The sequence below is a fragment of the Lipophrys pholis genome (assembly GCF_963383615.2).
Source record: "Lipophrys pholis genome assembly, chromosome: 4".
Classification (NCBI taxonomy): Eukaryota; Metazoa; Chordata; class Actinopteri; order Blenniiformes; family Blenniidae; genus Lipophrys; species Lipophrys pholis.
This window is the reverse complement of record NC_137637.1, coordinates 21,787,134-21,801,931: the sequence shown is the minus strand read 5'-3', so window position 1 is coordinate 21,801,931 and position 14,798 is coordinate 21,787,134. Positions and strand designations below refer to the sequence as shown.

Sequence of the window (14,798 nt, the reverse complement as noted above, 5' to 3'; positions counted from 1 at the left end):
AAAGAATAGCTGGTTTGAAGTTATTTTGTCAATCTGAAATAAGTTAATTTAAGTTTTTTTTTTAATTCTCTTAATAGGAGATTCTGACCTTCTTTATATAATCTAAAAAAAAAATTTCAGAAACCAGAAAATCTTACCTGAAAAACCACATTAAAACCATTGATCTGTTTGTGTTTAAGTGCTTTGTCCAACATCACGTCTAATCAGGTAAAAAAAAAAAATACAGATTAAAACAGGACCCAAGAAAATAGACACAAGACATTGAGAGAAGAAAATTAATTATCGGTGTTTTGAAGCTTTCCTTCGGTCAGATTGTGTCCAAGTATTCCAACATCTTCCCATCCAGAGGCCAATGTCATCTACCAGCACAACCCCACTGCTTAAACTGTGAGAGGAAGACAACAGATTGATACATATGCAATTCAAATAAAATACGAGAGCTTCGAAGACTTAGCAGAGTGGGAGAATTTGGATATAGCTGATTATTGCACTTGATTAGTTTGTTTTCTCACACTTGGAATCATGTTTTATATGAAATGACTTCTTCAAGTTGTGTTATTTCTTGTTGATACATTTATTTCTAAAGTAGTTCCTCCACCATGTTTTACAGTAGGCTGTACTTTTCTTTACAGGCATGCACTGCTTTCCTCAAAGAGCTACTTTGGTTTCCTCTGTTCATTAAACATTATTTCTGTTGTTATAGTGCCCTTATTGACCTTTGTAGGTGAAATTATGATTAGTTTAGTGTGCAGTGTATTGTGCTTTCTCTCTCCCAAGGCTGCAAGAAAAAAATTCATTTTTTTCCTATAATCATGGTTTGGAAGCTCTGGGTTGTTGTTTTTTTTCACATGGTGTTCTCCAGCTGATGGTGTGGATTATGTGGAACATGTAAACATTCGTTTTTTTTCTTTCTCTTTAAGGAGCTGTGTATACGAAATGTGTGTATACACGAAATGTCCCGACAGAACAAATTGTGTTCTCTGCCTTGCCAGCTGGAGAAATTGAACAATTATTCGCGAGGAGTACATATCCACCTTAAACATGCACCAATAGGGGGTTTTGGAGTTGAAGGTGACAGTCACCTTGGATTTATTGCTTATGGCTGCCCTGCCTATCCACTCATTTAAATCCCAGTCTGTAATTATTGCTTTTTTTGTCCCACTGAAGTCAGAGTTGGCAGCTCTGAGCTTACAGCCAGTGATCTCCTGCCAGTTCAGTCAAGCATCTCATCCAGGGGTATCAAACACATTTTAGTGTAGGGCTGACACGCAGCCCAAGTTCATCTTCAGTGGGCAGAACTGCTAAAATAGTTGCAAAATAACCTCAGAATTTAAACTTTAAAAGTTTCTTTTTGCTGTGGCATCGAGTATAGGTTTTGAAAGGTTTTTGCAAAACGTTTCACAAGTACTACTGAAATTTACAACAATCCTATCTCAAAATAAAGCCAGTTACTGTGGTGCAAGTGAACTCTATAGGAACTGTTGCATTTTGCAGTGTTTTGCATGCATGTTTTTACAAAGTCACCCTGACAGCGTGGCTTTGAGGCTCGTCTGATAGAAATGAGGTGGCCAACCTTTCATAGCAGTATCATGGATATTTCAGCTTGAGTCTCTGTGTCGGGTTGTGTTTGCACCTCTTTAGAAAACTGTTTTAAAACTGTGGCTTAGTTGTGATAGCCGTCGTCTCCCAATCGGAAGGTTGCCAGGTCAATTCCCACCTATGCCTGCCCACATGCTGAAGTGTCCATGAACCCCAAAATGCTTCCAGTGGATGGACAGAGTGCCTTGGATAGTAGCCGCCTCCATTGGTATGTGAATGGGTGAACGTGAATAACAGTGCAAAGTGCTTTGGGGACTGCTTAAGCGGTGGAAATGCACTATATGAGTGAAATCCATTTACTAGTTACTAACAGAAAAAAACTGCATAATAATAATAATAATAATAATAATAATAATAATAATAATAATAATAATAATAATAATACATATAGTCTATGACCTAAAGAGATTATGTAGATCTTCTGGTAGAATGAGGCGGAGCCCACAACAATGCCCCATTTCCTTTCACCTTACATAAAACGAAAGAATAACCGTGTAACTTTAAAAGTCTCCTCCTTCACCGCTTGAGAAGTGGATAAATGTGCGCGGCCCCTTTAAATCTTTGTGTATCGTGTCTCTAGTGGTGACGTGTCTGTAAAGTTTCTCCTCCTACTCTTCATCGTCCTCCTCCTCCTCCTCCTCCTCCCAGACGCTCAGTCACATTCAGTCTTCTCCGATTTACACAGCAAAGAAGCCTTTAAGTGGACACTCGGGGTCACCATGGGCAGTGAGTATCGTTGTGTTACCTGTTGTGTGCCGTGTGAGCTTTAGCGCGTGTCCTATCAGGAGCGGTAACTTAGTTTCACCGTGTCAGCCATTGGTAGCGGACGGCTAGCTGACGCTGTCGCGACTACTGGATTTGTGTTGTACTGCGTTTTCAGGTTGGGAACAGCTTGTAGAATAAAATAACCACAAAACACGCGTTAGGACTAAAAAATTCCCGTCTGTAATTGAGCTTTTATGAACACCACGGTGGTTGAAGTGAGCTGTGGAGCTGCTGCGAGCTAACTCGTTAGCCACTCATTCAAAGACAGTGGCTGTCTGAATGATGACGACGCATTAGAGCGCCGGCTGCTCTGTGTGGAAGCCTCCGCTCATACTGTCCTCAACACAACACGCTCTTTAATCAAATAAAGCAAATACTACACCAGTACTCATGGTAGTATTTGTTTTGTTTGACTCTCACTTTGTTGATTACTGTAAATTTAAATCTCCCCTTGACCCCCCCCCCCCCCCCCCCCCCTTTCCCATTCACTGCCACGTCCCATTGAACAGCAGCTCCGTCCGCCTCACTCCAACTCTCTTCTGCTTGTTTCCAGTCAAATTCCTGGAGGTGATCAAGCCTTTCTGTGCCGTGCTGCCAGAGATCCAGAAACCAGAGAGAAAGGTGTGTATTCTCACTTGCAGCCGTTTTATTTATATTTTTTTCAGGCTGTTTGAGGCCTTTGCTTGGTGTGAATCTCCCCTGTGATGTGCTCTCATTAACAGATTCAGTTCAGAGAAAAGGTGCTATGGACGGCCATCACTCTCTTCATCTTCCTGGTGTGCTGCCAGGTCAGTTCCCCTTTTACTACTCTGTGTTGTCCGCAGTCAGAGGTTTACATCCAATCCAGGTTAATTCAATTCAAGGTGCTTAACAGAGTAATGACAGGATCACTGACACTTTGTTCAGAGCCCGTTGTAATATCTTTACATTTCTTCAACATTGTGTCCTTCTTAAATAAAAATCAATCATTTCCATTCACATTTAATACAATTATTATAAATGTACAATCATAATGTTTAATATGGATATCCTCAATAAGCTTTCACAATCCTATTATGGCCTGTTCACAACACCGGTACTGTTGCTTGCAGGAATATCTGATATCTGAAAAGTCCCGTTATTGTTCTTAATTTGTAAACTGGTTTTGAAGGAAAAGAACCTGATCTAAGATTTTTTTTTTCCAATTTGTTTTTAATTGAGTTTGATAAAACTGAATTAGAGATCTTTTGGAAGACAAATGGATAAAAATAAACAAAGTGTAACTGTATTTTAATCCAGAATACGTCTGTGTCTGCATGCAGCTCTCCTACAGTAGTTTTTTTTTATGAGAAAAGTCATTGGTCCGTTGACAATGAAATTGACTTCCACATTTATGCTTTTTTTTTTTTTTTTTTTTTTGGAACGAAGATATAAAGAGGCCGCTTGTATTTATGTTGATTATGTGTTTAATCTAGTCTGTGGTTGAACGGCTGCACTGCGGAAGACCTGCGTGGCTTTCCAATGACTAGTATGGCCTTACTGTTATGCTTTGTGGCATTTTCTAGATATAAACAGTCTGTGAATTATTGTTATGAGAAATACGCATGTCAGATTCTGTTAGGCTGTCACCGTGAGCCCGAGTGGGGGATCTGCAACCTGTGTGATCAAGATGGATTTTATCTTTTATTATTTGACTTGATCTATCTGTTAGAAAACATGATGAAACTCGAGATACATTGTCAAGTAGAAAAAGAATCAAGTGTTTCAATTTTAAAAGCTGCTCTTGGACAGAGTTCATGGCTTTTAACTCGGCATCTATTCTTGGTATTGATAAATCTAAAACCTGTATTCTCAGAACTGCAACCATTATTGTCCTAGTTTATTTTGAGTTATCAATTTGAGTTACTAATCCAATAGGAAATAGTCACAAGTCAAAATCTTGGTGCCAATTGAACAAAAGTTCATTGTTTGGATGATTTACCGCAGTGAAAATATGCTTGTTGTTTCACGGAGAATTCGTCTCGTACATTAAAATGTCATCAAACCAATAAGTTAAAGCGTCTTCAGTCAAACAAATTTTCTCAGTTAGCTCATTGATGAGATTGAGACTAACGTGAGTAAATGTGTCTTCCTCACACTCTGCTCCCTCAGATTCCTCTCTTTGGCATCATGTCCTCCGACTCTGCAGACCCTTTCTACTGGATGAGAGTCATTCTGGCCTCGAACAGAGGTACTGATCCAAGTGTTGAGCAGTAAAATAAGTGAGTGCTGTCCCACCAGTTTATCCTAACTCAGACGCCTCCCTCCAGGTACTCTCATGGAGCTGGGTATCTCGCCAATCGTCACCTCAGGCCTGATAATGCAGCTGCTGGCTGGAGCCAAGATCATTGAAGTTGGAGACACTCCAAAGGACAGAGCTCTCTTCAATGGAGCTCAGAAATGTAAGTAACCTCTCAGCAGGACATGATTCGAGGTGGTTAGATTTTAAGATTTAAAAACTCTTAAATCTGTATATTGTTTTCAGTGTTTGGGATGATCATCACCATCGGCCAGGCTATTGTGTATGTGATGACCGGCATGTACGGAGATCCTTCGGAGATGGGCGCTGGAATCTGTCTGCTGATCATCATTCAGGTGAGGACAAGATTGTCTTCGTCCGCGTCACAACTGATTATGAACTTAAGGATATTCAGATTAAAATGCTCACAAGAGAACAGATGTGAAGTGTCAAGTGGTTTTCTGTGCGATAGTGCTACAATAAGTCACTTATAAGATTCCATGCTTCCTTTACAATCGCTGCCCAGTTGTAGTTGATCATTTCTAGCATGTAATCGACAGTGGTGTTGTGAAGATATTTAGGTCGTAGAAACATTGAAATGGTTAGGATAAGTCAGCGCTTCAGGACAGACCGATTTGTTAAGAATACACATTTTTCCAAAGGACAAAGAAGCGCTGACGGCCCCCTCTACTTTAAGTTACGTTGTGATAATAAAAAGTCTAAAGTGTTGTCGGCTTTATGAGCGAGGTTCAGCCAGAGAAATGTGACTTCACAGTCAAGAGAAACCTTTTCAGACCTTCTCCCGCTCACAGTCGGTTGGTGTTGTTGTGTAGCTCTTTGTAGCCGGACTGATTGTGCTCCTGCTGGATGAGCTGCTTCAAAAAGGCTATGGTCTGGGTTCGGGGATCTCCCTCTTCATTGCTACCAACATCTGTGAGACGATCGTCTGGAAGGCCTTCAGTCCCACCACTGTGAACACCGGACGAGGTGAGGAGCCACTCGGCGATGATGAACCTCACACCATGGCTGTGCTCGGCACCACCCGCTCACGCTTCCTTTTTGTGTGTAAGGCACCGAGTTTGAGGGCGCGATCATCGCTCTGTTCCACCTGCTGGCGACGAGGACGGACAAAGTGCGAGCGCTGAGAGAAGCTTTCTACAGACAGAACCTGCCCAACCTCATGAACCTCATCGCCACAGTCTTCGTCTTTGCGGTGGTGATATACTTTCAGGTGAGCTGTTCTGTGCTGAGTCACACAAGGAGGTTGTTGTTTTTTCGTTTGGTACAAATTGATCTTAAATATCACCTCTTTTTGTTTTCCACAGGGATTCAGGGTGGATCTGCCCATTAAGTCAGCCCGTTACCGTGGCCAGTACAACACCTACCCCATCAAGCTCTTCTACACCTCCAACATCCCCATCATCCTGCAGTCTGCCTTAGTTTCCAACTTGTACGTCATCTCCCAGATGCTTTCCACACGCTTCAGTGGCAACTTCCTGGTTAATCTGCTGGGAACCTGGTCTGTGAGTATACATTTGATCTAAACTTTCACTGTTTGTAGTGTTTGTCACTTGTTTAATGCAAGAAAGCATCAAAACCTCAATGAAAGAATGGATTCCCGATACAGTCGATGTGAAGGAAGTGGAAGGGAAGTTATTGTTTGAAAGAATAAAAGCCAGATTCCCTGTTTTATCACCTCCGGTGGACCTCACTATTTTCTTTTTTGTCATTTTGATTTCACAAAATGTTTTATGGTCTTCGAGTGGCCTAAAGACTAAAATGGCACAAGGGAAGTCAACAACACCAAATCACAGTCCAGTCTGAAGGACAAGTTATGTAACTTAGGGCCGCGGCAACCGACATGACGTGCATAATAATGACCTGCTGCCGGCTATTTCCCTGTTAAATGTTCACTAACCGAGTTGGAGGACAGCAACCGATTTGTTTAACAAGTGAACTTTTCGTAAAGCCGAGGTTTGACTGTGTTGACGTTGGTCCAGGAAAAACATGACTGGACACTGTAAACACACGTCCCACCTCTACACTGAATATTTATCTCATTTCTCACTCCTTAACCATGTTTGAGTCAAAACATGCCGTTAAATGTCAATGTGTGTTCTATTTTTTTACGATGAGAAGGAAGCATGTATTTAATGTAAATACATTTTAATTAGCATTTGAATTCACCATTTTAAAATTCCTCCAGTTGGTTTCGAGGCTCACCTGAGCAAACCTGTAGCTCACTGAGATGCAGGGAAGGGACTTAAATAATCTACTGGATGCAAAATTAGTAGTCGCTCTTAAAGCTATGATATCAGACATTTGGCATTTCTTCAAAAGGGAAGAAAGGAAGGAGGTTTGAGCTGAAAAAAAATTGTACTTTGGTGACGATTATTTTTGCAGTAACTAGTTTAGACAGAGAAGAATCTAGAAAAACAGTTTTCACATTTAGCTTTTATCAATTATTATATATGTCAAATTGGACTCATTTTCAAATGTTGTTCAGATTTATCTGAAAAAGAATCTGGAATTTGAAATATTAGAATAGCATTATTTTGATGGTTGACTTGGATCAACCAGTAACTGAACAAGAAGCCCACAGACACCAGATGGTTTGTGTCGCATCAATTCAGTCAACAACAAATTAAAATGTGTGAACATTGCAAAAACAGTCACGTGACAGAGTGAGTTTCCATTTTCACATAAACGATGTCCCTCTTCCTGTTTGCAGGACACGACGTCTGGCGGTCCAGCGCGTGCCTACCCTGTCGCTGGTCTCTGTTACTACCTCTCCCCTCCGGAGTCGTTCGGCTCGGTGCTGGACGACCCCGTCCACGCCGTCATCTACATCGTCTTCATGCTCGGCTCCTGCGCCTTCTTCTCCAAAACCTGGATCGAAGTGTCTGGATCCTCAGCGAAAGACGTGAGTGTGCAGAGCCTCGTCCTCGGCGTTGCTGTTTGTTGATATCAAAGGGACTTCTTTTTTTTTGAACTCGGTTTGTTTCACCGTCATTCAGGTGGCGAAACAGCTGAAGGAGCAGCAGATGGTGATGAGAGGACACAGAGAAACCTCAATGGTCCATGAATTGAACAGGTAAACTCCAAAGTCCTTTTTGCGGAAACGTTGCTGCTCAGCATCTTAGAAATCAGCAAAGATCAAAGTGTATTCATTAGGGATGGGTCCCTTTCACATTTGGACCGATATGGGACCGATACCCGGCACCTGGGAATCGATACCGCTACTCAACGGCCCCAATTTTCAGTACTTTTGCAAGTTTATGTCGTAATAAATGTTCATCTCTTTATTAATTAAATCTCAACATTTTTCAGTGTGACCTATTATTTCTCGAAATGTAAACTTTCTTTTGTGTCACTAATTTCTTCAACATGAAAAACCCTTTAACTACAACTGCGCAGTGTTATAGTTGGAAACTTTGTGCGATGAGGCTCCATGGAGGGCAAATAAATTTAAAACAAATGAGCAATGTCTTCATCCTGGAGAAACATCTAGTGCTGAACCAGGAGCTTCCTCACATCAGAAGTGTTCCCGCCGCTGGCCTCGCATTTCACAAATATCGCAGAGAGCATAATCTGCATCGCATTTTGAAAAGTCTGGAGCCGTCAGTATACGTGTCGTATAAAGCAATTCTTTGTATCATTGATTTGATCCTCATGTACTTTTGGTAACAAAGGAAGGCAGCTTTCATTTCAACTGCTGCTCACTTCTGGTTCCTGTGTTGTTTTATCTGCTGATCTTACTAGAACAACCACTCGTAACAGACGGATTAGACATAGCTGGACCTTTTTGTAAACTGTACAATCCTTTCCTTCAACTTGAAACCTCATTTTGTCCCTTTGAATTGTATTTGTTACACGCGTTTTCGGGACGACGACTAAATCACTGTTTTGGTTTGCAGGTACATCCCCACTGCCGCTGCCTTCGGTGGACTGTGTATCGGCGGTTTATCCGTGATGGCGGACTTCCTGGGCGCCATTGGCTCTGGGACGGGTATCCTGCTGGCCGTCACCATCATCTACCAGTACTTTGAGATCTTTGTGAAAGAACAGAGTGAAGTGGGCAGCATGGGGGCCCTGCTCTTCTAGGACAGACGCAATGTCCCCACCTCTTACCAACTTTTATTTGTATCACCAACCTCTCATTTATTTGACGTCTGTGTGACGCCCCCCCCCCCCCCCCCCTTCCGCATCACCAGCCCTGTAACTTCAGGTTGTTGGAGGAACCTTCAGGAATGAGCTGCTCTGAGGCGGTGGGACTACGTGCTGACAGCCATATCAAGCCTAACCACACACACACACACACACACACACACACACACACACACACACACACACACACACACACACACACACACACACACACACACACACACACACACACACACACCTTCCAAAGTGACACAACAACCTCCATCTGAGCTGTACTGCATCACACTTTTTTTTTTTTTAACCAAGCTAAAGGTTAAAGCTCTCTGGGAGTCCTCTGAAAGGCTTTCTGCAGGAGTTTGGTCTTTTTCTTTAGTTTTTAGACCGGCAAAGTGAGCAGTCCAGTATGCAGGCATACTTTATTCAGATGGAAATCAACAGCCTGCAGTGTGCTCAGTGTTGCCTCGGTTTATACTTTTAATTTCAGTTTTTTTTTGGTTGATGTTGACCTGCCGATCAGGTGACGGTGTGGACCAGAAGCTGAACTGTCAGATGCTGCATCCTGTACTGTACGTGTTCCTGTGTTATCGCTTGTCTTAGATCAGGGTCCTGCAAGAGGAGGGCGTGGAGCTCATATTGGGTTTCCAGCTCCAAGTAAAAGCAAACAGTCATCTGGTGAACATTTTAAAGGAAAAAAAAAAAAGAAAAAAAAAATGACTATCGGTTGTTTTGGTGTTTGGCATTCCTTGGGAGCTGCAGTATTAATTTGCATGTCACATTCTCTCTTGTTTCCTCTATCTTCAGACCTTTTGTTTTGTCATGTCTGCTCTGCATACTTTCACTAATCCGATTTTCAGATTATGACTTTCTGTACATAGGCCATGTATTGAATACTTTGAATTTGTCTTAAATGTAAGATAACGTCTTTGAATATGTAAAAAAAAAATAATAATACATTTCAGAACAAACTTATATAAAAAAGACATTTTGACTCAACGTTTGTGTTTTCCTTGATGTGTTGGAGGATTGCTATGAGGGAAGCAGGTTTGTTGAAGTGTATTAATGTAAAAGTCTACGAAAGGATGATGATGGCCAGAGAGTGGAGTGGTGAGTAAGGCGTTCCATCCTTTCATCAACCAAAATCTAAAAGTATCCGGCATGTTTAAGGAGCAGGCAGAATCATTCAAATGAAAAAGAAATCACAAGTCATAAGTCTTCGACTTTGAAAGTCTCATGAAACGGAAAAATTGTCCAGAGGACTTTAAAAAGCGTCAGGTCACCTGGTTGGTGTGTCTATTGACATTGTGACGCCATATTTATTCTCCGTACATCTAGAACAAGTGACGAGCATGTTTAGCAACATTTGTGGCAGATACCAAATCATTGTTGGACAGGAGGCTGGACTGTGGTCGGAATGGCAGCAGTCGTGCCTCATAGTGAGTGTGTCATGTGTTTGGCCTTTCTGTGAGCCGTTTGCATGTTCTCCCCTGCGTGTGTGGGTTGGGAAAACGATGCTTCTAAATCAAGACGAACTGATGACTAAATAGCCTGTAGCTGTGAGTGTTTTGCATGGTGTGTTCTGATTTGAGCCATTTTCAGTAGCATCTTTTGTATCACTTTATCTAGTTCCGAGCGACGGGGCAGTGGAGTCAACTGCAGCCAACTTATGGGAAAGATGCTCCACCCTGGACGGGTCACTAGTCTGTCACACTCAATAGTGTTTTAAGGCTGGATTTCAAAGTAGTGAGTGTGTCAGCAGTCCTCAGGTGTTCGGGAAGTTTGTTCCACAGGTAAGGAGTGTAGTAACTAAAGCTTCACATTGTTCTTCTGTCTCTGGGAACATTTAGTAAACCTCATCCTGAGGAGCTCGCGGGTCTGAATGTTTCATATTCTCCAAGTTAATCTGACATGTATTCAGACCCAAGGTCTAGGAGGGAACCGGAGTATCTACGAATAACCCCCCCCCCACACACACACACACACACAGGGGCAACCGTCAAACTTCAGTGCTGATCTTACTCCAGATTCACACCTACACTATTCTCAGCTCAGTGAATTGAGAGGGCGAGAGCAGCATGAAGATGAATGGTTGGATCGAAAGGGTAGTGGTATTGAATGATGAATACAGTATTGAATGAGGAATACATTTTCACACAGGTGTTCATTCCAATTCTCAGGTAGGAAAAAAAAAAGGGATACATTTTCGACTTTCAAGCGTTTTAGTACGCAAGAGTAGAGTTATGTGCGTGGATATCCAGTTTGAGTTGCATTTTTCAAGTGACGATGACCCTTCCAGCCGGCAGGGGGCAGCAGTCCACTCAGCCGGCCGAACACTGCCGCACAGAGCAGAGCAGAAGGAGACTTGCTGCATGTACATGGAGGTTAGTTGTGAAACATCCTGCCGAAGATGGAGTGAAAGCTGCACCGTCCTGCTGCGCTGTGCGGTGTGTCTTTGGGAGCTGTTGTCCTCGGTGGCCTGCAGAGACTCCGGAGGAGGATTTCAAGGTTTCATGAAGACATGAGCTCCGCCAGACAGGAAGGTAAAGATGCTAACCTGCGCTAACCTCTGTGTGAAGCTAAACATGAAGTTTCCTGCAGTCTGAAATAGAAAATCAATGTGGGTGGAGTTAATACGTGTTTGACGAGCTTCTTACTCGAAGATTGGATCAGACACGGGGAGCGAGACTAAGTAAAAAAAATAAATTAATAAATACATTTACATCCATCTTGTGTAATTTACAAGCAGATATAAGCTGCATTCTGGTGTTCAGGCTTTTATCATGACATGTTTATTATTGTGGCTGATTAAGGCTTTACCAGTAGTAAATAAATAATCCATTTAGAATAGACTAGAATGAAATAGAGGAATGAGAGACTAAACTACACAAAGACATTAATGCAGGATTTGTCAGAAAATCTATGTAACCTTTTGTAGAACACTTTAAACTACGAATTTGAACAAAGCAACACAAGTTCATTGTTGAGGGATCTTCCAAGATTTTATTGACTTTTTTTATGTTGTAAGCTTTTAAACCTAGTTTTAAGTACAATATATTTCAATTATTAAACTTACAAAAATCCGACTTACAATATTAAAGAATCCCTAAATTGGACGTATTTCTAAAACCAAGTGATGATTCAAGTTGAAATCCAAATCTGCTCATTCCAGTAAAGTGAAAGAGTCACAAACGACATTGTTCATGTTATTAAAAACAGTGTTTTATCCTGTTATAATTTTAACGCATTCCAGAAATTCTACACAGCTTGTTCTTTCTAATTGTCTAGTTCAGCTATTAAATCAATTATCTTCAGACTGCAGGTACCATGCAAATGTTGGTTTGGAAGAAATGGAGAATAATTTTGAAAGATATCTCACAAGCTCACTTACCCATTAAAAAGGGTTTAAGTAGTTAAGTCCATTACAGATCAAAGATCAATTGTTCAAGATATCAGCAGCAGCTCAGTTATTGTAAATAGACATTAACAGACATCATCAAAAACCTGAAAATGTCATTATGTGAAGACTCTACAGATATCTTTGCTTCTATAGATTTTGCAGTTCACTTCATACTTGTTCAATGTCATAAGATCATAGTTTAGAAGTTGTTGGTTTTTTTATTGCTGCAATCCACAAAGATACAATATGCTCTCTCTCTATATTTCATATATTTAAATGTAACCTAAGGAATAAACCAACTGAGACAAAAAGGAAATGGCAAAGTCCTGATGTCATCTCAAGGATGATTTGGTGACGTCTTTCTGCCAGGAGGCAGTTTCCACCACAAGATGGTGTATTGAGTCACTGAAAGGAGCAAAATCAACTGAAACTACACAGTGATGTTGTCTATGAGTTAAGTAAATATACTCTGTATGCCTGCCCACTAAAACTACTAAAAATGTCCTCTACCAGATCAACATACCTCCACTCAATTCAGTGGGCTTTCAAGTTGTTACAGATGATTTATTATTCATGACCAAACTAATGTCAAAATCTGAGACTTGGGTTTGTCAGTTCGAGCCTTACACACTTACACACAAAATGTGGTCTTAGCCCAAACTTAAGAAACTCGGCAGGGAGGATAGATTAGTGACTGCAAAAACCGACGACTGTCACCCAATTCCAAAACTGACAAACCCACAAACCTGCGTAAACCATTTCAATTTTTCTTCTATGTACAGATATAAACAAGTAATATGAAAGAAACAACAACATAGCAATCATACAATCATCATATAATGCAGGGGATTTTATTTAACAGGTAAAGACACAATCATCTTTGTCACCAAAGATGATCATGCGACACCCAGCAAAGCTGAGCTGGTGGAGGAAGACCCCAACGACCCTTATGAGGAGCGAGGTGAGGACCCATCAAACCAGTCAGTCAAAATGCAGCTCACTGGGAGTCTGTTCTTTTCTACTTGCTTAAACGTCCTCCCTCTCTCGCTCTCGCTCTCTCTCTCTCTCTCTCTCTCTCTCTCTCTCTCTCTCTCTCTCTCTCTCTCTCTCTCTCTCTCTCACCCCCCACCCCCGTAGGTCTAATTCTTCCCAATGGGGAAATCAACTGGAACTGCCCCTGCCTCGGCGGCATGGCCAGCGGGCCTTGTGGGACTGAATTTAAGGACGCCTTCTCCTGTTTTCACTACAGTAAAGAGGAGGTGAAGGGATCCGACTGTATCGAGCAGTTCAGGGCGATGCAGGGCTGTATGCAGCTCTACCCAGAGCTCTACCCACAAGATGATGAAAAATCCCCCAGTCAGACCTCACAAGACTCTGCTGAACAGTCGGATGTAAACTCAACGTCTGCAACTGAGCAAGACTCTGTAACCACACAAGCCAGCACGGAGAGCTCAGTGGAAAGCTAATGCAGGGCCTCACTCAGTCAGTCACATTTAATTTTTTTTACTGTTACAAAAAAATAAATCAAAGAATGATCAGTAAAAAACAAACAAACTGGCACCTTAACTTTTCATTCAGATATATGTGTCAGCAGTGGTGTTGACAATATGTGATTTCAGTCCCACAGAAAGGAAGATGTGTTTTTTAACTCGACGTGGCTACGGTTAAACTTCTATTTTCTGAATGAAGGTCGAAGATGTAAGGTCATGTGATTTATACCGCAGAGCTTTACTCTTCGGTATGTAAAGCATGCTGCTCGTCCCAGTTTAAACTTCCTCCATTCGTGGAAGAGATAAACTGTAATCAAAGTACGGTTAAAGATTATATCCAAATTGTTTAGCCCCAGCGTGCTGCTCATTCAAAAGAAGCTGCTCAGATCCTCAATTCTGGGAATTTTCTTTGTGACGTTCAAAGACTGTAAGGTTACACTAAGATACCTTCATCCAATCTTTATTTAATTGTTTATGTTGCTCAATTGTATCTTTTGTTTTGATGTAATTGTATATTACAGAGTTAATGCGTTTAGGTAGTGAGGCATTTGATAAAGCTGATGAATTCCCAGGGTATTTTTAGTGTGGGATCTTCCATGCTGCATTCCCACCGTTGCCCTCTGTCTCATGGGACTGCATTTTGTTTGATAATTTGTAACCAGACATAAAACATTTACCTCATCTGAACTGAACTGGAACACAGTTCAACCGCACCGCAGTACTTCAAGTCAATGTTGTGAAATTAAATGAAGTGTCTGAACTGTTTCTTTCTTCTCTTTTATTTATTTTTGGGGGGGGGGGGGGGGGCTGTTAAGAGATTAGTTATCCAATGTGGGAGTTTTTCTTTGGCTTTGTGTTGTACTCCGTATCGGCAAGAGTAAAACCTGTCAAAGTGCGTTGCAACAAGCCAGTAATTCAGCCTTCGGGGGGGGGGTCGGAGTCTTCCATGTCATTGACTACAACTGACTAAGTTTATTGAATTCAGCAAGTGACTCAATCATACTTGAAATACGACACATACGAAATTGTCTCTAAATTCTCAGTATATAAAGTGGAAACATGAAAAAATGAAAATAAAAAGGCGACTTGTGGTTATAAAAGAAGCAAAGTAGATTAGAAGATGTCA

At 41.4% G+C, this 14,798-nt stretch overlaps 2 protein-coding genes across 3 annotated transcripts; both read left to right on the top strand.

Annotated features, from left to right (window-relative positions):
* The first annotated feature begins 2,207 nt into the window (after positions 1-2,207).
* LOC308108523 (protein transport protein Sec61 subunit alpha-like 1) lies at positions 2,208-9,551 on the top strand. Its single transcript, XM_080461548.1, has 12 exons — positions 2,208-2,325; positions 2,918-2,985; positions 3,087-3,152; positions 4,495-4,573; positions 4,653-4,784; positions 4,868-4,977; positions 5,455-5,608; positions 5,692-5,852; positions 5,947-6,144; positions 7,353-7,544; positions 7,639-7,715; positions 8,539-9,551. Exons 1-12 carry the CDS (start codon positions 2,319-2,321, stop codon positions 8,723-8,725), a joined length of 1,431 nt encoding a protein of 476 aa, XP_080317674.1. The 5' UTR covers positions 2,208-2,318; the 3' UTR covers positions 8,726-9,551.
* Positions 9,552-11,125: 1,574 nt separating this feature from the next.
* Positions 11,126-14,437, top strand: LOC308108525 (mitochondrial intermembrane space import and assembly protein 40-B-like). 2 transcript variants are annotated; one of them, XM_080461550.1, is made up of 3 exons: positions 11,126-11,325; positions 13,045-13,143; positions 13,320-14,437. In XM_080461550.1, exons 1-3 carry the CDS (start codon positions 11,304-11,306, stop codon positions 13,646-13,648), a joined length of 450 nt encoding a protein of 149 aa, XP_080317676.1. In that variant the 5' UTR covers positions 11,126-11,303; the 3' UTR covers positions 13,649-14,437. The 2 variants fall into 2 exon arrangements, with proteins under 2 accessions (XP_080317676.1, XP_080317677.1); XM_080461551.1 differs by having other exon boundaries at positions 11,132-11,325; positions 13,075-13,143.
* The last annotated feature ends 361 nt before the right edge of the window (positions 14,438-14,798 follow it).